Consider the following 24,722-nt stretch of genomic DNA (forward strand, 5'->3'; position numbering starts at 1 on the left):
CTCTGGCTTCCTCTTTGATGGCTTACTATCTGGCTTCAGATCGCACCATTCCATTGAAACTGCCCTGACTAAAGTCACCAACGACCTACCAACCGCAAAATGAAAGCTACGCGAGTTTGTGTTCCTCCTTCTCCTGGACCTGGCATCGGTCTTTGCCACAGTGGACCATTCCCTCTTAACTACAGACTTTCTGATCTGTTGACATTAAAGACTTGGCCATTTGTTGGATCTCCTCATAGGTAACCGACAGGACATTCAGTGTCTCCCACTCACACACCACCTCCTCTCGCCTCCTATGTGTCGGTGTCCAGCAAGGTTCAGTTGTAGGACCAGGAACTTGCGCGCTCCCACCCTCTTAAAGGGACCGCCCGCATCAACCTAAGATATTTCCAACCTATAGCTGGGCGACACCTATTTAAAGCTTCTCCAGGTGCCTAAGCTACGTTGTTAGTTTGCCTTGCATGCTTGCTAGTTGTCAGGTTCCCCAGGTCCGCTTGTTTGCTTGTCTACCCTGTACCCATCTGCCCTTACCTGTCTGTGTTCATCTGCTCATACCTGTCTGTGCTCTTCTGTCCATCAGCCAATCCAGATCGCACCTGCCAGCGCCCATCTGTCTAACACCCGTTCCAGCCCGCACATGCCAGTGCTTTTCTGTTCCTCAGCCAATCCCATCTGCACCCAAGGTAGACTGCATTACCCCTCCAATCTCTCCCCTGCAGAACATCAGGCATTGGTGACATTGCAGAGGGATTCTGACCTGGTCATCAAGCCGGCGGATAAGGGGGGCGCACTCGTTGTAATGGATAAGGTACAATACATAACGGAGATCCATCGACAATTAAATGACATCAATCTATGACCGACTCTCGAGGCACCCCTCTGCAGAAATTAGAGGCAAAATAGAAGCCATCATAACAAAATACTCACACTTGGGAATCATTGATCTTAAGACCAGCGATTTCCTTAGAAAGAAAAACCCAATTACACCGGTATTTTACACCCTACCGAAAATACACAAAAACCTGTCCAATCCCCCAGGGAGGCCGATTGTTGCCTCTACAGATTCTATCCTTTCCCCACTATCAATATACCTCGAAAAGATTTTGACACCGATTACTCAAACATCACCATCGTCCATCGTTCATCTTGGACACAGGGGAATTTCTACAATGTATTAGGAATCTTCATAAGGTACCCCCCAATACCTTTCTGGTAACACTCAATATCAAGGACCTGTATACGTCCATCCCCCACCTTAATGGCATCAATTCGGTACACCACTCTCTTACCGCCGCAGGACTTGAAACCGACCAAATGTGGAATTATTGACAATTGTGCTATGCAATAATTTCTTTCTTTTTCAGGATACCTTTTATTTGCAGACACGAGGGACCGCAATGGGCTCCAATGTAGCACCCCTGTACGCTAATATGTACATGGCAGATTTTGAGACCTCTATCATCTATAAGCACCCCCTGTTCATCAACAATGTTTCCCTGTGGAAGCGTTATATAGATGATATCTTTTGCGTCTGGGGTGGCTCATTGGAGTCCTTGCAGGAATTCTTCCTCTTTCTCAATGAGGCCTGGTATCAAATTTACCATTAACCATGATCAACACGACATTAATTTCCTAGATACCATGGTACTCAAGGATTTAGAGGGATTATTGACTACGGACCTTTTCTCGAAGCCAACAGATAGAAATAGCTTGTTACATTACCAAAGCTTCCACCCTCCCTCCACCAAACGCTCCATTCCCATATCACAATTCTAACGTGTTAAGCGCATAGTCCCAGATAAAACACTATGTGAGGTATGTCTCCAGAGTATGGCCACAAAATTCTTAGAGAGGGGCTATCCCCCCACGGTTCTGGCACAATCCAGGGACCCTCTGCCCAGAGTCTCTAAGAGGGATCCAGGCAAGCGCATTCCCTTTGTGCACTCTTATCATCCCTTCTCCTTCATTCTCCATAAGGCCATCAGGAGACACTGGCATCTCCTATCCACAGCTCATCCCGATATACCCGAATTTAAGGAACCATTTCTACTGTGTTTCAAAAGACCATTCAATTTAAGAGACAATTTGGTAAAAGCCGACATTGGATCTAAGGACCAACGCAAACAAATTTTCCTATCACGACCTAAAACAGGTCCATTTCCGTGTCTTCATTGTGCACAATATAACAACGTACAGAAAGGGAATACCTTCCAACACCCCAGATCGGGCAAAACATTTCACGTCAATAACTTCTTTACTTGTGAGTCCTCTTATATTGTGTACCTTATCAAATACCCATGCGGGCTACTCTACGTAGGGTAAACTACACAATCGGTCAGAGATAGAATCTCCAAACACAAATCTACCATCCGTTGCAAGAGCTTACTTCTGCCAATTCCACACCATTTCCACTCACAGGGTCACTCTGTTTCCCAATGATAGCGTACCGCCACCGAGGAGAGGCAGGGACAGGATTACTTTACCGAGAAAGAGAGAGGCCTTCTGGATTCACACTCTAGAAACTCTCGCTCTCAAAGGCTTAAATCGTGATTATGAACTTATGGCGTTTGTATGATAAATGTGGACATTGTCCTGTATGGTTACTAATATGTCCTTTTCTGTTCTTCTAGAGTCGTCTATATTGATTTAGCAGCACAACAGATCACAAGCACTGTCTTGTCCACTCGATATCACCTTGCTCTGGATAGTCACGTCCCCCTGCTGGGGTTATTGCATTTACAGACAACATCTTTGCTTCACATTTCACAATCCCATTATGGTGTAAGTGTAGCGCCCCAGAGACCTGGTCGTTGCAGTATGGCCCCAAGGCGAGTAGCGGTACGTCAGATGGCACTAAAGAGTACTCCTGACCAGGTGTCACCAGAACACATTACACTTCACACTCCGGCCACTAGGGGGAGAAAAAGGCTTCATTTATTGGGCCACTCCTCACACCGGTAAAACTAGGGGCTGGGGAGGAAGTTAGTCAGAAGCTGACTTGGTTGGAACCAGGCAACATCCCGTGGCAGGGGGTGTTGCGGGGAGAAGACACAGGGGGGTCCCTGTCAGGCGTGGGAACCTGGCAGGTGCCTAGCGACAGAACAGAACGTTACGGAACCGCGCCTGCACACCTTGCGGCGGTATCCTAAGGAAGAGACAAGAGGGGAAGAATATTGTGGAACAGTGTAAACGAGATCAGCACAAAGGAGAGCCAGTAAGAGTCGTGCCGAGAGAGGAAGGCAACATCTTACTGAGGTGCGTAGTCGGTGGCCGGATCACCGTAGGAGTAACTGACTTCAGGCCTTACTTCAAAATCCGCTGGACAGTTGATTATAGGTTGGGTGTCTACCTTTTACACCTACGAAGACATAGGGGGCAACATTGGGAGAGGGGCGTCTCTAGGGTCCCGGAAGACCTCCAAGCCTTCCCGTCAAACGGGTGGCGTCCTAGCCATACTTTATCTGGGGGACGTTAGAAACTAGCAACATCTGGAACCAAAGAACGAGAGAGGGAGAGAAAGCTGTAGAGAACGAACGAAGGAGAACAGCAGTTGTGAGGACTATTACGAATGCTCAGCAGGGTAGGACTACAACACAGGCGCTATTGGTAGGCAACGATTTCCATCTGCGAGGGAAACTCTGGATGTACCCATCGGACCGGCCGGTCTCTGATAGCCCGGTTGAACGTGCTCTGGACTGAGTGTACTGAAGCCTTCAGTAAAAGGTAAAGAGACTGCAACCCTGTGTCCTCGTTATTGCCTGCACCTCACACCATCCCCATCCACCTTACTGGGAAGCCCTGGGGACATACTTCACCTGTGGGAAGGTATACCATCCAGCTGCCATTCCATCACCCCAGCGGACCCCACAGCAGAGTCGGTCGCCCTGACCGAACACCACAGGTGGCGTCACGAACTACTGACAGACTGTACTACGATTTTCATTGGACGCCCCTTAGCAGGGTCACGACCGGGTCCAGCCACCGTGACAACCGCAGAACAGAAGGAGAAGGGACCGGTACCGAGTGACTTGTGGCCCTGTGTCTGGGGGCGCTCCATAATACACCCTTTATTTTTTTCCTAGAATCTATTTAGCCTCCAGTTAATAGTGGGTTAAAGTTTTACAGGGATTCCCATATTTCTTCCTCCTCCAATATGGCGGTGCAACGGTTGTTCCTCCACTATGTGCACAGCTATCACTGGCCCGCCACTACCGCTCTTATTTTTGGCTGATTTACGCCAATACACCACCCCCGTACCGCTGTGCTCTTCCATACAGCGATAGTGGTTTTGCGCACTATAGTTATTCTACATTGTTGCGACTTCCAACATGGCGGCGGATCGTCCAGCACCCCCACCCCGTGGCCTGCAAGTCATCTCCGGCATGTCACTTCCGCCAGCAGTCTCCGCCTCTTTACAATACGGCAGTGGAACGCAAGCCTCTCGGTGACACGCACAGCCAGTTCCGGCACATCATTTCCGCCCACATTACCGGGCGGTGATACGCCGACATACACGCGACTACTATAACACAGCTGCCATAAACATATACACCATTTACTGTATATGTTTTGTATATACTTTGGTTATGTTTGGTTATGTTTATAATTTTCTATGTTTTCCTTGTTATCCTGACTATGTAATTGATTTTGTATATGTACTCTTTACAGTTACTGATGAAGGTCCCCTTGTGTGACCGAAACGTTTACTGTCTTGGGATATAATAAATTACCCATTTCTTCTTACCACAAAGTTGAGTGCCGGGTTTTGTATTACTTGTGATTACGGTTTGGGAACCTACCCGTGCACCTTCTCGGGTTGTGCACACGTTGATTTGTTATATTGTTTCCCATACGTGTAACACTCCTTTATGGCTATGACCTCTACTACATTTTCCTACAATAATGAAGAGAATTCCACTATATTGGCACAGTCCACCCTTTCCAGTGACTTCTTAAAAATTCCTCCATGTGAGACACAAGGATGTGACCTTGAACGAGCTCTCAGACACAAAGTCAATATAGAATTGCACTGCGTCACTCTCTCCGAGTACCTCCGGGTTAAGAGGATTCCCAGAGGACTCCGAGTCCCTCTACGTCCAACTGTATTTAGTGACTGTTCTGATTTTTGTCTGAGGTTTGAATAGATACTTAATAAATGTTCATTTGATTTGATAACACTTACCCTAGAACACCTTCACAAAGCCATCGAAACCAACGCAGATAAAATCAAGAGTATCGAGACCCAGCTTACTACCACGGGTACTGCAGAAGAACTGAGCACCTTGCGGGCCCAGATTCAAGAGCGTATCAACCAGCACAAGAGGGACACCGAGAATCGCAAACGCAGTAAGTTCTCTTGTGACACTATAGACTACGAGACAAATCAAGTGTATCGATGGCACGACAGCTCTACATCCAGACGTCAACCTTCACGCAATCAAAGATCCTCCACGGACTACTCCACTTCGGGCTTGGAGCAAGAGAGGAGCGCCCTTCCTTCCACCTCGGGCCTTATTTTAGGACAACGACGCCGCTTGCCAAAAAGAAAACCCGATGAAGCAACACCAAGAAGGGACACCACGGAACAAATGCGGATCACGAGATCCAAGGTACTGAATCATTAGTGGTCAATATTTCTTCCAGGTCCTTGGGGGTGGCGGAACTTGGGGTATTGCAGAAAGGCTTGTCTTTTTGTCCTTCCTACCAGTGCAAAACTTTTGATTTAGAGATGGACCTACAACGTTTCTTTCGCCTATTGAGGCTTAAAGCTCACTTCTCTATCTCTCCCACTATCCCCCCACCCCCCTGTACCAACCCCATGTCCATTGTGACATTGGGCCTCCGTAATAAAAGCACCCACCCCAGGGCTCTCATGCAGTGGAGACCTTTATCAGCTTTATTCAAGACTCCCTTCATACCATACGTGATGACATAGAGAAAGGTAGACTGCATTACCCCTCCAATCTCTCCCCTGCAGAACATCAGGTGACATTGCAGAGGGATTCTGACCTGGTCATCAAGCTGGCGGATAAGGGGGGCGCACTCGTTGTAATGGATAAGGTACAATACATAACGGAGATCCATCGACAATTAAATGACACATCAATCTATGACCGACCACGCTCTGGCACCGGCACACCGGAGCGGAGCGTGCGGCTCCATGTATTGCTATGCGGCCGCACGCTCCGCTCTGTAGTGCCGATGCCAGAGCTTGTTTTTAACCAGCGAGACTCGGCAGCATCACGCTGTGTGTGATCCCGGCCTTCAGGTCTATTAAGAAAGTGCTAACTCAGGAAAGGATCTCCCAGAAGGCCTAGCTTTTATAGGAGAGAGGAGTGGCTGACTGAGCACAGCTGAAAGCAGGGATTTCCTCATGGCTGATTAACCCCTGTCCTGCTGAAAGAAAACAAGCACCTTTAATATACCGGAGAAGTGCTTCTTCTCAGCGGCAAAGCAGGGGCCATCAGACGCCATGGACTTCTGTTACTGCTCTGTCACGGTAACTCTGCGACAGAATGTCTCCTATCCATCACCAGAGATCAGCGGTAACATCAATGAGAATGTCTCCTATCCCTCAGTAGAGATCAGCGGTGACATCACTGAGAATGTCTCCTATCCATCACCAGAGATCAGAGGTGACATCACTGAGAATGCCTCCTATCCATCACCAGAGATCAGCGGTGACATCACTGAGAATGCCTCCTATCCATCACCAGAGATCAGAGGTGACATCACTGAGAATGCCTCCTATCCATCACCAGAGATGAGCGGTGACATCACTGAGAATGCCTCCTATCCATCACCAGAGATCAGAGGTGACATCACTGAGAATGCCTCCTGTCCATCACCAGAGATCAGAGGTGACATCACTGAGAATGCCTCCTATCCATCACCAGAGATCAGAGGTGACATCACTGAGAATGCCTCCTATCCATCACCAGAGATGAGCGGTGACATCACTGAGAATGCCTCCTATCCATCACCAGAGATCAGAGGTGACATCACTGAGAATGCCTCCTGTCCATCACCAGAGATCAGAGGTGACATCACTGAGAATGCCTCCTATCCATCACCAGAGATCAGAGGTGACATCACTGAGAATGCCTCCTATCCATCACCAGAGATGAGCGGTGACATCACTGAGAATGCCTCCTATCCATCACCAGAGATCAGAGGTGACATCACTGAGAATGCCTCCTGTCCATCACCAGAGATCAGAGGTGACATCACTGAGAATGCCTCCTATCCATCACCAGAGATCAGCGATGACATCACTGAGAATGCCGGCTATCCACCATTAGAATCTATTTCCATGTCGTTCAGTTCTGGAGAAAACCCATCAACCCATGTCGCCTGCGGATCACTGGACGCTATACAGATATTAGTCTGCATTGCTCTCGGACATGACCAGACTTGTTGATATTGGTTGATCCTCTAGAGTTAGAGGCTCCTGACTCAGTAATAATTTCTACTTGATAAATTGTCTTCATGGTCCTAATGCCCCAACCTGATATTACACTGTCATGATGTAATAAAGTCTTTAAGTAGGAGATATAGAGCAATAGTGTCTTAGATTATTCCTGACCACTCTGCGGCCCTGCAGGTCATCATCATCTATGCTCTTAGAAACTCAATAAATCGGATTTTCTGGACGCATATTTTCTACTCTTTTTTTCTATAGGATTTTCCCCCTAAACGATTTGAACACTACTTGATAAATCTTGATTACTATTTTCACAGCTCTCACATTAAACCATTCATTAGCTCCGACTCAGCCAGCAGGCAGAACGATCCAAAGCTGCAAGAAAAGACTTACTTCCCTTCCACCACGTTTCTTGCTCTAAAGCACCAAAGGGTTAATTATGAGCTGCAGGGAGTGGAGAAATGCACAAATGTGGACTGGTGTGATGGCATTTGCCCGTTTTCTGCACATGTGTATTTAGAGGTGGATCAAGGTCTATAATAATGGCACTGTACCCATATACAGTATTGTGTGTATGGTTTTTCGCTGTCACGGGGAGCCTAGGTAGCCTAAAGCTAATAACCCGGGCCCCTGCGATATCCCTCAGACTAGGGAAACCCTGTATGTCCCTCTCCCAGAGAATACACTGATGGTGTGCTTGTCTGGGCCGCCAGGCCTGCCCCTGACTCCTGTTTCAGTACTAATCTGAAACCTCCACCCGCCACCCAGTGATAATTCCTCACACCAACCCCTACAGAAAGCACAGACAGGGAAAACCAAAAACGCACCACGCCGCAAACAGACTTAGGAAAACACTATAATGTGCACAGGGCAAAACAAAACACAAATAGGAAGGAGAAATATGACAAAGGATCATACACCACCAGATATGATATTTCCACTCCAAGACCACAACTCCGAACCGAGATCACCAGGTACAAGATACAAGCTATAATCGGCGACGCTCAAAGTTCAGAAGAACTATTTAAAGGCCGTGGGCGTGACCCAGCCTCCAATCTGAGTAGCAGCTAGATTAACCCTGGACAACCTAGATAAAATCTAGCCGGCGCCACTGAGCGCATAATGGACGAATGCAGAATTACTGCTGTCTGTCGGACGCCCCAGTGTGAATAGCGTCTGACATGACAGTACCCCGCCTTCTACGAGGGACCCCAGGGCTCTCACGACTTATAGGACCCGGCTTGTCTGGATGGCGGCGGTGAAACATACTGACCAGCCGGTCCGCATGAATGTCCGAGGCTGGTACCAAAGACCTCTCCTCAGGCCCGTAACCATGCCAGTGTAGCAGGTATTGTAAAGTGCGGTGCACTACTCGAGAGTCAACCACCTTGGAAACTTCAAACTCTAAATTGCCATCCACCAAAACTGGAGGTGGCATCGGCGCCGCGTCCACGGAACCCACCACCTTTTTTAATAAAGACCTGTGGAACACATTGTGAATCTTATATACCGTAGGGAGCTCCAAACGGTAGGCTACCGGTTTAATGATGGCAGTGACCCTAAACGGACCAATAAACCTTGGACCCAATTTAAGGGAAGGTATTTTGAGTCATATGTTTTTGTGGACAACCACACCCAGTCACCCACACTCAGGTCCGGACCTGGCACACGTCTACTGTCAGCCACACGTTTGTACCTTGCCCCCCACGCTCAACAGGCGCTGCTTCACTCTCCTCCAGACTGATGACAGTTGTGCTCCTAACTGGTCCTCCTCCGGGACGCCAGAAGAGCCCCCCTGACTCAAAGTACAAAATTGAGGATGGTGCCCGTAAACACAAAAAAACGGAGACTCCCCAGAAGATTCCTGGCGGTGATTATTTATGGCAAACTCAGCCAAAGGAAGGAACGTCGACCACTCCTCCTGGTTGTCAGAAACAAAGCAGCGTAAGTATTGCTCCAAATTTTGGTTCATCCGCTCGGTCTGACCATTAGACTGAGGATGAAACGCCGAAGAATGTGACAACTTGATCCCCAGCCGTGAGCAAAATGCTTTCCAAAATTTTGCCCCAAACTGAGAACCCCTATCAGACACGATGTCAGACGGGACCCCATGAAGTCTGACCACCTCCTGCACAAATACCTGAGCCAGAGTCTTAGAGTTAGGCAATGAAGGTAAGGACACAAAGTGCGACATCTTTGAGAACCGATCAACAATCACCAAGATGACCGTGTTCCCAGCTGAGCAGGGCAAGTCTATGATAAAATCCATGGAGATCTCCGTCCACGGCCTACTGGGTACCTCGAGAGGAAGTAGTGTGCCAGCAGGACGGGAACGGGGCGTCTTAGCCCTAGCACACGTGGTGCATGCTGACATGTACGAGACCGTGTCCTGTCGGATTTTGGGCCACCAAAACCGACATGACACCAACTCCAAAGTACCCCTAACCCCTGGGTGGTCAGCCAGGACAGCATCATGATGCTCCGCCAATACCTTTAGGCGAAGATGGAGCGGTACAAATGATTTGTTAATGGGAAGCTCAGGTGGTACCTCCTCCTGAGCCTCGGCAATCTCAGCCTCAACCTCGGTTGTGAGAGCCGAGACCACTACACCCTTTTGGTGGATGGGTACGGGTTCTTCCCAAGGTTCTCCCCCCGGAAAACACCTGGACAAGGCATCCGCCATAGTGTTCTTAGACCCAGGTCGGTAAGTAACAAAAAAGTTGAACCGCGAGAAAAACAATGCCCAGCGAGCCTGCCTGGAGGACAGACGCTTGGCAGACTCCAAATAAAGCAAATTCTTATGGTCGGTAATAACATTAACCTGGTGAACCAACCCCTCCAAAAAGTGTCGCCATTCCTCAAAGGCCAACTTGATAGCCAACAACTCCCTGTTGCCGATATCGTAGTTACATTCGGCGGGCGACAGTTTCTTGGAGAAATAGGCGCAAGGACGCAACTCGCTCAAGGATGAGCCTTGTGACAGCACCGCCCCCACACCAACCTCAGATGTATCGACTTCCACGGTAAATGGTCTTGATACGTCCGGCTGCACCAGAATGGGGGCCGAAGCAAAACTGTTCTTAAGAAATTCTAATGCGCGCACAGCAGCCTCAGGCCAGACGGAGAAATTGGTGCCCTTTTTCGTCATGTCAGTGTGCGGTTTAGCAATGGTAGAAAAATCTTTGATAAACTTCCTATAGTAGTTAGAAAACCCAAGGAACCGCTGAAGCGCTTTTAGGTTATCAGGCCGTTCCCAACGCAGCACCGCTTGCACCTTAGCGGCGTCCATTTTAAACTCAGAAGCGGACACAATATATCCCAAGAAAGGCAACTCCTGAACCGAAAATACACATTTCTCAAGTTTTGCATAAAGCTTATTCTTTCTGAGAAGCTGTAACACCTGCCTGACATGCTCTAAATGAGTATCAGTCGCAAGAATATATGAGAATGTCATCTAGGTACACAATAACGAATTTCCCCAAAACATACAAGAACACATCATTTATGAAATGTTGAAATACTGCAGGCGCATTTGTCAACCCAAATGGCATCACCAAATTTTCAAAATGACCCTCTGGAGCAGGGGTGTCAAACTGCATTCCTCAAGGGCTGCAAACAGGTCATGTTTTGAGGATTTCCTTGTACTGCACAGGTGATAATTTAATCACCTACACACATAATGATTACAGCACCTTGTGCAAAGCTAAGGAAATCTTGAAAACATGCATGGTTTGCGGCCCTCGAGGAATGCAGTTTGACACCCCTGCTCTGGAGTATTAAAAGCCGTCTTCCACTCATCACCTTGACGGACTCTTATGAGGTTGTACGCCCCCCTGAGGCCAAGCATGGAAAACTACTTAGCACCAGCCACCTGGTTAAACAAATCAGGTATCAGTGGCATAGGGTATGGATCACGAACCGTAATCTGGTTTAACTCCCTGAAATCCAGACACGGGCGTAGTCTGCCATCTTTCTTCTTAACGAAGAAGAACCCCACTGCCACCGGCGAGGACCAAGGCCTGATGTGCCCTTTGCTCAAACTTTCAGCAATGTAGTCCTTTAACGCTTGCCTCTCAGGACCAGAGATGTTAAACATCCTTGCTTTCGGCAATTTGGCCCCTGGTTTAAACCTGATAGTACAGTCATAGGGGCGATGTGGTGGCAATTCAGAGCAACACTTCTCTGAGAACACATCCGCGAAATCCAGCAGTGACTCAGGAATGCTAGGAGACACAGCGGACACACATGTGGCCAGGCAATTCTCCTGGCAGAATTCGCTCCACTGGATTATGTCCTGAGTTTTCCAGTCAATCACCGGATTGTGCACAGATAACCATGGAAAACCCAAAACCATTTGTGCAGGAAGATTACTGAGCACCCTACATGTAACCTGCTCGAAATGTAGAACCCCAACGTGGAGTTTCACCTCAGCCACAAACTCAGTAATCTCCCCCTGTGGGAGAGGAGCAGCATTGATGGTGACCACCTGGATAGGATGAGGCAGTTTTTCGATCCTGAAACCGGCTGTGCGCACAAACTCCTCATCAATGAGATTAGTGGCTGACCCACTATCCACAAAAACAGTGATTGGCAGCTCTCTGCCAGCGATCATAACTCTGGCAGGGAGCATGCATTGAGAAACCACCATGGAGGATATGCATAAGCTCAGATTGGCCTCCTCCACACCCTCTGAGCTTAGTAGTTTTCCGCCGTTGCGCTTTTCTTAGATAGCAGAGGACAAGTAATTACATAATGACCAGTTTTACCACAGCAAAAACAGGCTCCCTGCTTCCTGAGCAAAGGGGCTCGATGTTTAACATGTGACACCCCTGCGATTTGCATAGGCTCCGTGGGCTCACCTGCAGCAACCTCACGTGTACCTACGCCCTCTCCCATCGGCGGCGTCTCTTGCTCCCCCTGACGCAAACGGCGATCAATGCGGACAACAAGACTCATAGCGGACTCTAGAGTTCGCAGGAGTCTCGTACATCAGGAGGGCATTTTTAACCCTTGCTGAGACCCCATGAATAAACTGACTCCGCAGCGCGGGATCATTCCATTGTGTGTTAACCGCCCAGCGGCGAAATTCAGAACAGTAATCCTCCGCTATACGCTCCCCCTGGCGGATAGCGCGAATTTTAGATTCTGCTAGAGCCATTCCGTCAGGATCATCCTAAATGAGTCCAAGAGCAGAAAAAAAACTCTCCACTGAGTTAAATGCAGCTGAATCAGATGGTAACGAAAACGCCCATGCTTGGGGGTCTCCATATAAGTAATGACAACACCAGGCCCACACGCTGAGCCTCAATACCTGAGGAGATCGGGTGAATACGAAAATAAAGTTTGCAAGCTTCACGAAAAGTAACAAATTTACTGCGTTCCCCAGCAAACCTTTCAGGTAACGGAAACTTAGGCTCAGCAACTCTACCTGCGGATTCAGCTTGCACATTAGCTACTGCTAGACCCTGCTGCCGAACTGCCCCCCTCAACTCAGTGACCTGTAGGGACAGCGCCTCCAACTGGCGGATTATGGAAGTCATGGGATCCATGGAATACAAAAATATGGGCCGATTATGATGTCACGGGGAGCCTAGGTAGGCTAAAGCTAATAACCCGGGCCCCTGCGATATCCCTCAGACTAGGGAAACCCTGTCTGTCCCTCTCCCAGAGATTACACGGATGGTGTGCTTGTCTGGGCCGCCAGGCCTGACCCGGACTCCTGTTTCAGTACTAATCTGAAACCTCCACCCTGTGATAATACCTCATACCAACCCCTACAGAAAGCACAGACAGGGAAAACCAAAAACGCACCACGCCGCAAACACACTCAGGAAAACACTATAATGTGCACAGGGCAAAACAAAACACAAATATAGGAAGGAGAAATATGACAAAGGATCATACACGACCAGATATGATATTTCCACTCCAAGACCACCACTCCGAACCGAGATTACCAGGTACAAGACACAAGCTATAATCGGCGACGCTCAAGTTCAGAAGAACTATTTAACCCCTTCCCGACCTGTGACACAGCGTATGCGTCATGAAAGTCGGTGCCAATCCGACCTGTGACGCATGTGCTGTTTCACAGAAAGATCGCGTCCCTGCAGATCGGGTGAAAGGGTTAACTCCCATTTCACCCGATCTGCAGGGACAGGGGGAGTGGTAGTTTAGCCCAGGGGGGGTGGCTTCACCCCCTCGTGGCTACGATCGCTCTGATTGGCTGTTGAAAGTGAAACTGCCAATCAGAGCGATTTGTAATATTTCACCCATTATAACGGGTGAAATATTACAATCCAGCCATGGCCGATGCTGCAATATCATCGGCCATGGCTGGAAATACTAGTGTGCCCCCACCCCACCCCACCGATCGCCCCCCCAGCCCCCCGATCTGGCCGGTACACTGCTCCGGCTCCCCTCCATCCAGTGCTCCGCTCCCCCCCGTGCTCTTGTCCGCTCCCCCCGTGCTCCAATCACCCCCCCGTGCTCCAATCACCCCCCCTGCATTCAGATCCACCCCCCCGTGCTCCGTTCCACCCCCCCATGCTCCGTTCCAGCCCCCCCGTGCTCCGTTCCACGCCCCCCGTGCTCCGTTCCACGCCTGCCGCGCTCCGATTCCCCCCCCCGTGCTCCGATCCCCCCCCCCCCGTGGTCCCCCCCACCCCATCATACTTACCGATCCAGCCGGGGTCCCGTCCGTCTTCTCCCTGGGCGCCGCCATCTTCCAAAATGGCGGGCGCATGCGCAGTGCGCCCGCCGAATCTGCCGGCCGGCAGATTCGTTCCAAAGTGCATTTTGATCACTGAGATAGATTATATCTCAGTGATCAAAATAAAAAAAATAATACATGACCCCCCCCCCCCCTTTGTCACCCCCATAGGTAGGGACAATAAAAAAATAAAGAAAATTTTTTTTTTCCACTAATGTTAGAATAGGGTTAGGGTTAGGGGTAGGGTTAGGGTTAGGGGTAGGGGTAGGGTTAGGGCTAGGGCTAGGGTTAGGGTTAGGGTTAGGGGTAGGGTTAGGGCTAGGGTTAGGGGTAGGGTTAGGGGTAGGGGTAGGGTTAGGGCTAGGGTTAGGGTTAGGGTTAGGGTTAGGGCTAGGGTTAGGGCTAGGGTTAGGGTTAGGGGTAGGGCTAGGGTTAGGGGTAGGGTTAGGGCTAGGGTTAGGGTTTCGGTATGTGCACACGTATTCTGGTCCTCTGCGGATTTTTCCGCTGCGGATTGGATAAATCCGCAGTGCTAAACCGCTGCGGATTTATGGCGGATTTACCGCGTTTTTTTCTGCGCATTTCACTGCGGTTTTACAATTGCGATTTTCTATTTGAGCAGTTGTAAAACCGCTGCGGAATCCGCACAAAGAAGTGACATGCTGCGGAATGCAAACCGCTGCGTTTCCGTGCAGTTTTTCCGCAGGATGTGTACAGCGATTTTTGTTTCCCGTAGGTTTACATTGAACTGTAAACTCATGGGAAACTGCTGCGGATCTGCAGCGTTTTCCGCAGCGTGTGCACATACCTTTAGAATTAGGCTATGTTCACACGGTGCGGATTTGGCTGCGGATTGGCCGCTGCGGATTCGCAGCAGTATTCCATCAGGTTTACAGTACCATGTAAACATATGAAAAACCAAATCCGCTGTGCCCATGGTGCAGAAAATACCGCGCGGAAACGCTGCGTTGTATTTTCCGCAGCATGTCAATTTTTTGTGCGGATTCCGCGGCTTTTTACACCTGTTCCTCAATAGGAATCCGCAGGTGAAATCCGCACAAAAAACACTGGAAATCCGCGGAAAATCCGCAGGTAAAACGCAGTGCCTTTTACCCGCGGATTTTTCAAAAATGGTGCGGAAATATCTCACACGAATCCGCAACGTGGGCACATAGCCTTAGGGTTAGGGTTGGAATTAGGGTTGTGGTTAGGGTTGTGATTAGGGTTATGGCTACAGTTGGGATTAGGGTTAGGGGTGTGGGGGGGTTAGTGTTGGAGGTAGAATTGAGGGGTTACCACTGTTTAGGCACATCAGGGGTCTCCAAACGCAACATGGCGCCACCATTGATTCCAGCCAATCTCGTATTCAAAAAGTCAAATGGTGCTCCCTCACTTCCGAGCCCTGAAGTGTGCCCAAACAGTGGTTTACCCCCACATATGGGGTATCAGTGTACTCAGGATAAACTGCGCAACAATTACTGGGGTCCAATTTCTCCTGTTACCCTTGTGAATCTAAAAAAATGCTTGCTAAAACATCATTTTTGAGGAAAGAAAAATTATTTTTTATTTTCACGGCTCTGCGTTGTAAACGTCTGTGAAGCACTTGGGGGTTCAAAGTGCTCACCACATATCTAGATAAGTTCCTTGGGGGGTCTAGTTTCTAAAATGGGGTCACTTGTGGGGGGTTTCTACTGTTTAGGCACACCAGGGGCTCTGCAAACGCAATGTGACGCCCGCAGACCATTCCATCAAAGTCTGCATTTCAAAAGTCACTACTTCCCTTCTGAGCCCCGACGTGTGCCCAAACAGTGGTTTACCCCCACACATGTGGTATCAGCGTACTCAGGAGAAACTGGACAACAACTTTTGTGGTCCAATTTCTCCTGTAACCCTTGGGAAAATAAAAAATTCTGGGCTAAATAATTATTTTTGAGGAAAGAAAACGTATTTATTATTTTCACGGCTCTGCATTATAAACTTCTATGAAGCACTTGGGGGTTCAAAGTGCTCACCACACATCTAGATAAGTTCCTTTCGGGGTCTAGTTTCCAAAATGGGGTCACTTGTGGGGGGTTTCTACTGGTAAGCCACATCAGGGGCTCTGCAAACGCAACGTGACGCCCGCAGAGCATTCCATCAAAGTCTGCATTTCAAAACGTCACTACTTCACTTCCGAGCCTCGGCATGTGCCCAAACAGTGGTTTACCCCCACATATGGGGTATCAGCGTACTCAGGAGAAACTGGACAACAACTTTTGGGATCCAATTTCTCCTGTTACCCTTGGGAAAATAAAAAATTCTGGGCTAAATAATTATTTTTGAGGAAAGAAAACGTATTTATTATTTTCACGGCTCTGCATTATAAACTTCTATGAAGCACTTGGGGGTTCAAAGTGCTCACCACACATCTAGATAAGTTCCTTTCGGGGTCTAGTTTCCAAAATGGGGTCACTTGTGGGGGGTTTCTACTGTTAAGCCACATCAGGGGCTCTGCAAACGCAACGTGACGCCCACAGAGCATTCCATCAAAGTCTGCATTTCAAAATGTCACTACTTCACTTCCGAGCCCCGGCATGTGCCCAAACAGTGGTTTAACCCCACATATGGGGTATCAGCGTACTCAGGAGAAACTGGACAACAACTTTTAGGGTCAAATTTCTCCTGTTACCCTTTGTAAAATAAAAAATTGCAGGCTAAAAGATCATTTTTGAGAAAATAATTTTTTTTTTTTTTTTTCATGGCTCTGCGTTATAAACTTCTGTGAAGCACTTGGGGGTTCAAAGTCCTCACCACACATCTAGATTAGTTCCTTTGGGGGTCTAGTTTCCAAAATGGGGTCATTTCTGGGGTATCTCCAATGTTTAGGCACACAGGGGCTCTCCAAACGTGACATGGTGTCCGCTAATGATTGGAGCTAATTTTCCATTTAAAAAGCCAAATGGCGTGCCATCCCTTCCGAGCCCTGCCGTGCGCCCAAACAGTGGTTTACCCCCACATATGGGGTATCAGCGTACTCAGGACAAACTGGACAACAATATTTGGGGTCCAATTCCTCCTATTATCCTTGGCAAAATAGGAAATTCCAGGCTAAAAAATCATTTTTGAGGAAAGAAAAATTATTTTTTATTTTCATGGCTCTGCGTTATAAACTTCTGTGAAGCACCTGGGGGTTTAAAGTGCTCAATATGCATCTAGATAAGTTCCTTGGGGGGTCTAGTTTCCAAAATGGGGTCACTTGTGGGGGAGCTCCAATGCATAGGCACACAGGGGCTCTCCAAACGCGACATGGTGTCCGCTAACAATTGGAGCTAATTTTCCATTCAAAAAGTCAAATGGCGCGCCTTCCCTTCCGAGCCCTGCCGTGTGCCCAAACAGTGGTTTACCCCCACATATGAGGTATCGGCGTACTCGGGAGAAATTGCCCAACAAATTTTATGATCCATTTTATCCTACTGCCCATGTGAAAATGAAAAAATTGAGGCGAAAAGAATTTTTTTGTGAAAAAAAAGTACTTTTTCATTTTTACAGATCAATTTGTGAAGCACCTGAGGGTTTAAAGTGCTCACTAGGCATCTAAATAAGTTCCTTGGGGGGTCTAGTTTCCAAAATGGGGTCACTTGTGGGGGAGCGCCAATGTTTAGGCACACAGGAGCTCTCCAAACGCGACATGGTGTCCGCTAACGATGGAAATAATTTTTCATTCAAAAAGTCAAATGGTGCTCCTTCCCTTCCGAGCCTTACCATGTGCCCAAACAGTGGCTTACCCCCACATATGAGGTATCGGCGTACTCAGGAGAAATTGCCCAACACATTTTAGGATCCATTTTATCCTGTTGCCCATGTGAAAATGAAAAAATTGAGGCTAAAAGAATTTTTTTGTGAAAAAAAAGTACTTTTTCATTTTTACGGATCAATTTGTGAAGCACCTGGGGGTTCAAAGTGCTCACTATGCATCTAGATAAGTTCCTTGGGGCGTCTAGTTTCCAAAATGGGGTCACTTGTGGGGGAGCTCCAATTTTTAGGCACACGGGGGCTCTCCAAACGTGACATGGTGTCCGCTAAAGAGTGGAGCCAATTTTTGATTCAAAAAGTCAAATGGCGCTCCTTCCCTTCCAAGCCCTGCCGTGCGCTCCAAACAGTGGTTTACCCCCACATATGAGGTATCAGCGTACTCAGGACAAATTGCACAACAACTTTCGTGGTTCAGTTTCTCCTTTTACCATTGGGAAAATAAAAAAATTGTTGCTAAAAGATAATTTTTGTGACTAAAAAGTTAAATGTTCATTTTTTCCTTCCATGTTGCTTCTGCTGCTGTGAAGCACCTGAAGGGTTAATAAACTTCTTGAATGTGGTTTTGAGTACCTTGAGGGGTGCAGTTTTTAGAATGGTGTCACTTTTGGGTATTTTCAGCCATATAGACCCCTCAAACTGACTTCAAATGTGAGGTGGTCCCTAAAAAAAATGGTTTTGTAAATTTCGTTGTAAAAATGACAAATCGCTGGTCAAATTTTAACCCTTATAACTTCCTAACAAAAAAAAATTTTGTTTCCAAAATTGTGCTGATGTAAAGTAAACATGTGGAAAATGTTATTTATTAACTATTTTGTGTCACATATCTCTCTGGTTTAACAGAATAAAAATTCAAAATGTGAAAATTGCGAAATTTTCAAAATTTTCGCCAAATTTCCGTTTTTATCACAAATAAACGCAGAATTTATTGACCTAAATTTACCACTAACATGAAGCCCAATATGTCACGAAAAAACAATCTCAGAACCGCTAGGATCCGTTGAAGCGTTCCTGAGTAATTACCTCATAAAGGGACACTGGTCAGAATTGCAAAAAACGGCAAGGTCTTTAAGGTCAAAATAGGCTGGGTCATGAAGGGGTTAAAGGCCGTGGGCGTGACCCAGCCTCCAATCCGAGTACCAGCCAGATTAACCCCGGACAACCTAGATAAAATCTAGCCGGCGCCACTGAGCACATAGTGGACGAATGCAGAATTACCGCTGTCTGTCGGACGCCCCAGTGTGAATAGCGTCCGACATGACAGTCGCACTTACATGTTTCCGATCACCAAACAAATGTAAATATTAGACAAAGATAACAATAGTAATCACAAAATGCAGTTTATAAATGAAGGTCTTTATTTATTAAGGGAAAAAGAAATCCAGACCTACAGGGTCCTGTGCTAGAAAGCAATTGCCCCTAAGCCTAATAACTGGTGACATCAATAAGAATGTAGCCTGTCCATTCAGTAGATACGGAAAAACATCCCTGGGAATGCCGCCTAGACTAACTAGAGATGTTAACCTCTTTACCCCCGAAAGTGGTCTGCATGTTAATGACCGGGCCAATTTTTACAATTCTGACTGTCCCTTTATGAGGTAATAACTCTGGAACGTTTCAACGGATCCCGGTGATTCTGAGAATGTTTTTTCATGACATATTGTACTTCATGATAGTGGTAAAATTTCTTCAACAAAAGAATGACTTGTGTTTATTTGTGAAAAAAATGGAAATTTGGCAAAAAATTGGGAACATTTTGCAATTTTCCAACTTAGAATTTTCATGCCCTTAAATCACACAGATATGTCACACAAAATACGGTAGTCAACAAGTAACATTTCCCACTACTTTACATCAGCAAAATTTTGTATTTTTTTTTTAATTTAGGACGTTATAAGGGTTAAAACTTGACCAGCGATTTTTCATTTTTCCAGCAAAATTTACAAAACCATTTTTTTTAGAGACCAACTCACATTTGAAGTGACAGAAGATACCCAAAAGTGACACCATTCTAAAAACTGCACCCCTCAAGGTACTCAAAACGACATTCTATACGTTTATTAACCCTTTAGGTGCTTCACAGGAATTTTTTGGGAAAAAAAATTAACTTTTTTTTCTCCAAAAATTTGATATCAGATCCAATTTGTTTTATTGTCACCCGAGTGACCGGAAAAAATGGACCCCAAAATTTGTTGTGTAATTTCTGCTGAGTATGCCGATACCCCATATGAGAAAGAAAACCACTGTTTGGCCGCACGGCAGAGTTCGGAAGGGAAGGAGCGCCATTTGACTTTTTGAATGCAAAATTTGCTGGAACAGTTGGCGAATGCCATGCCGCATTTAGAGAGCTCCTAATGTGTCTAAACAATGAAAATCCCAAACAAGTTACCCCATTTTGGAAACTAGACCCTTCACGAAACTTATCTAAATGTGTGGTGAGCACATTGAACCCTCAGGTGCTTCACAGAATTTTATAACGTTGAGCTGTAAAAAATAAAAAAAACTTTCCTCACAAAAATGTTATTTTAGCCCCAAATGTTGCATTTTCATAAGGGTAACAGGAGAAATGGCACCATACAATTTATAGTGCAATTTCTCCTGAGTACGCCGATACCCCATATGTGGGTGAAAACTACTGTTTGAGCGCACGGCAGGGCTTGGAAGGGAAGGAGCGCCATTTGACTTTTTGAATACAAAATTTCCTGGAATCATTAGCGTACTTCTTATCCCATTTGGAGAGCCCCTGATGTGCCTAAACAGTGGAAACGCCCCAAAATTGACCCCATTTTGGAAACTATACTCCTTGGGGAATTTATCTACAGGTGTAGTGATGACTTTGACTCCATAGGTATTTTCCAGAAACAAGCATCAATGAATGTTGATGAGTGAAAATTGTGTGATGACAACAATGGTGTCACTGGTGCTGCCTAGGGGGTGCTATCAGGGGGCAAGGGAACAAGTGAAGGGAGTGCAGAAACAGGGCATGCTGTGCGCAAGGACCTGACACTAAGCAGTGAGTACTGGACATGGCACTGAGCAGTCACATGACCAGGGGGTGGAGTCACCGCATGTGAGTGCCGGGAAGGTAACTGAGTGCAGGGAGTGCAAGGCACAGACAGTAAATCGTGGTCAAGGAAAGCCAAGGGTCAAAAGCCAGACGAGAGCGTAGTACCTAGGGATAAGACAAAGAGTAAATGGAGACAAACCAAGCGGTCAGATAACGGAAAGGACAGAGCAGTACAAAGCAGGATACAGAGGCAGAAGTCAGGGGACAACCCGGGTCATACACAGCAAAGCACACAAGCACAGAGGAACAACATTTACGGACGAGAACCTGGGTCAACAACCACAAACCGAGAGTACGGAAGTATCACCGACACAAATCCAGGAAGTGCCAACATTACGTAGCCGCCTCAGAACAAAAGAGAGGCAAACTAAAATTAACCCTGACCTGACCAGGATGGAGGCGGAACCATCCTGTCCAGAGTCATGACAAATTGCAAACTGCCGCTGTAGTGACCAGTATGTTGCAGTCACCAGTATGTTATACCCAGCCCGTGCTTCTGGAGACATGCACCCGTAAGTTAGGCGGGCAGTCATCGCTTCAGAAATGCCAAACTTTGATGCATTATGTGGCTTAGGTACACTGGGGCTTAGCAGGGAGGGGGCATTTGGATTTGAGAGCTGAGAATTTGCTGAATTTCTTTTGGCGGTGAGGAGCCATTTTGCTTTTCCAGAGCGTTTGTTCTACCAGTAAAGAGGAAGCCCCCTAAATTTCCATTAACAGATGACGGACCTGAGTGGGGACTTGCTTTTCTTTGTGGATTGAGATGAAGCTTTTATTGTGAACATTTTACATAACGTTTGGGATCACAGTTATCCGCCGCTCTATGCCGAGCAGTTACTTTGGGGTTTCCATCTAAATCTCTGAGTGACATTATTCAGATGAAATCCTCGAGGGATCCATTCACTATAGTGAGGCAGCAGAGTTACTCTGGGCTCTGTCTGGCCTCTGTTCCGCATGTGGTAAAATTGATAAAGCAGTTTTATTCTTTGAATCAGTCTGATTACAGTAATACCTCATTTATATTTTTTTTTATGCTTTGGCGCTTTTACACAATAAAAACTATTTTATAGACAAAATAATTATTTTTGCATCGCTTTAGTCTGAGAGCTGTAACTTTTTAATTTTCTAGCTGATAGAGCTGTATCATGGCTTGTTTTTTTGTGGGAAAAGCGGCGATACCAAATATGTGGACTTTTATTGTTTATATTTTATTTCATTCAAATATTTATTTATAGATACAATATCTTTTGATTTTTTTAAATATTTTTATTATTTTACTTTTTTTTTTACAACTATTTAAAAAAAAAGTTTTACTTTTTTGTTTACTTTTACTTTACTTTACTTTTTTGCAGGATAATAGCAGGTACAGCATGGGGATGCAGCAGCATCCCCATGCTTTATGAACTGTCAGCTCTGCACTGACAGAGAAAGTAGATGATCATGCACTGCGCATGATCATCAATTTTTCTAGCTCTGGTGACCCGGATGTTGTCATGACGACATCGAGTCACCATGACAATGATTGGGACCCTGCGTGGGGTCTCCGATCCGAAGGCCAGGGGGCTGTCAGCCCTCTGCCGGCTCCCTGAATGCTGAGATCTCGTTCGATTGCAGCATTAAAGTGCTGGGAGCAGTGCATGACTGCTCCTGGATTTAGTGCCGGGTGTCAGCTGACACCTGGCGGTGTTCGCCCGCACACCAACTGTATGCGTGGGCGATCACGCAGACGTAATAATCCATCCCTGGTCAGATAGACCCAGGTCACATGAACGGATTATTACATCTGATGTCAGAAAGGGGTTAATATTCCCGAAAAAGATGCTTACTCATTTAATAAAATCTGGACATTTGTCAGAACGCAGCCTATGTAGGCTAGCCGTTACATCACTGAATGTGAAGCCTATCCATTCTTTAGAGAGCGATAAAACCACAGCCTATCCATTCAGTATAACAAATCATGATCATCCCATCCTGTCAGAATCGTCAAATTGCAGGCAGATGGCATTCATCAATTTGCTGGACTCTAGTTTCAAAAATTGTAAAAATAGAAATCGGTGATGTCACCAAACCCAACTTCACGTAGCAATTGCAAACTCTACTTTGATTAGATTACATCGATCCCTACGGTTGATAATACCAATATATAGAAATGCACGCGAAGAGTAATGTAGAATCCTGTATACAGAGGATGATGAATATCAGGGCTCCATTCACCTGCTTTATCTCATTGATGATAGTCTTAGACAAAATCATCATTCTCACCTGTGTTTCTGACAAGTTGAGCTGTCTTGCCAATTCCGTCCTTTCTCTGCCAACCACATACTGGCACCTCTGAAACTCCAGCTCCAACCGGTACAGCTGCTCCGCAGTGAAGGAGGTTCTGGTGCGCTTTGGCCGGTCCAGATCCAGGCCTTTTGGGAGAACAATCTCCCGGATCGTCCCTTTGGCATCTACATGAAAAAAAAGAGAAGGAGATGACATTAAAATGAAAAGAGAACGCACTTTTCACTGATTCCATCAGCCGATGGACATATAGATCAATTTGACATACTTTCCCTTTTTATTTTTTAGATGAAATAGGATTAAAGGGTTATTCTCATTACCCGTCTTCAGGATTGAGCCAATGCATAGCCTCCCTGCTTCTTGCTTGCTAGGGGACAGTGTATTCCTGATGATTGACAATCGCTGGTCTGAACTGTGCACTCTCCCATGTCACAAGCAGAGGCATGGACATTAAAGGTGGCTGGATCCAGAAGAGCACTATGCACTCTCCATATCACAAGCAGAGGCAGAGACATTGAAAACAGCTGGATGCAGAAGAGCACTGTGCACTCTCCAAGTCACAAGCAGAGGCAGGGACATTGAAGGTGGCTGGATCCAAAAGAGTACTGTGCACTCTCCCATGTCACAAGCAGAGGCACGGACATTGAAGGTGGCTGAATCCAGGGCAGCACTGTGCACTATCCCATGTCACAAGCAGAGGCAGGGACATTGAAGGTGACTGAATCCAGAGCAGCACTGTGTACTCTGTCATCAAGCAGATTCAAGGACATTGAAGGTGGTCAGTGCGAGTGAAAAGTAGAATCCTCAGCCTATCAGGGGGATGGGAGAGTAGGGTACCTGGTCTGGTAGGATGGTGGGAAAGTCTGTCCCACTGCCTGTCAGAGCGGCCGGAACGTAGTATTCATAGTTTGTCAAGGTGGTGGGAAAGTTGAGTCCGCAGCCTGTCAGACAAACAGGAAAGGTTTGTTATTCCGCGGGAGGTCATCCTACGTAGCCAATTTCACACACAGCCAGAGAGCTCAGAACACAAGAAACAACCTGTCTTCTGGACCCTTATCATCCAGAGAGATAACAGGACCAGTTACTGACACATAGCAGGCTACCAGAAGGATCCTGTAAGGGGGGAGCCTCAGTATCACTTCTGCCTACCTCAAGTCAGGAGTCTCAGACTGGTCTGGTAGCCCAGAGATGCCCATCTCAGAACCCCAGAAAGAGAGGATACTGTAAGCAGGGCTGCCACCAGGAATTTCGGGGACCAATACTGGAAACATTTTTGGGCCCCCTTGAGACTCCACCCAGGCTCTAGCCCGTGTACGCCTCCAAACCTCGAACCCTCCACAGTACTACCGCCTACTCATAGAAAAACACTACATCTGCTCCATGCCCTCACCAATCACACATTATCAGTTCCCATCTAACACCAGATTACATAATTAACCAGCAGCTTT

The 24,722-nt window shown here is 46.9% G+C and overlaps 1 protein-coding gene across 1 annotated transcript in view; it reads right to left on the bottom strand.

Moving 5' to 3' along the window:
- Positions 1 to 24,722, bottom strand: part of VAX2 (ventral anterior homeobox 2) — a 160,076-nt gene that overhangs the window by 76,448 nt on the left and 58,906 nt on the right. The window contains exon 2 of the mRNA XM_069745113.1: positions 23,254 to 23,441. Within this exon, the coding sequence (XP_069601214.1) occupies positions 23,254 to 23,441 (188 nt within the window). The remainder of the gene's footprint in view (positions 1 to 23,253; positions 23,442 to 24,722) is intronic.

The sequence above is a fragment of the Ranitomeya imitator genome, chromosome 1 (assembly GCF_032444005.1).
Source record: "Ranitomeya imitator isolate aRanImi1 chromosome 1, aRanImi1.pri, whole genome shotgun sequence".
NCBI classification, from domain to species: domain Eukaryota; kingdom Metazoa; phylum Chordata; class Amphibia; order Anura; family Dendrobatidae; genus Ranitomeya; species Ranitomeya imitator.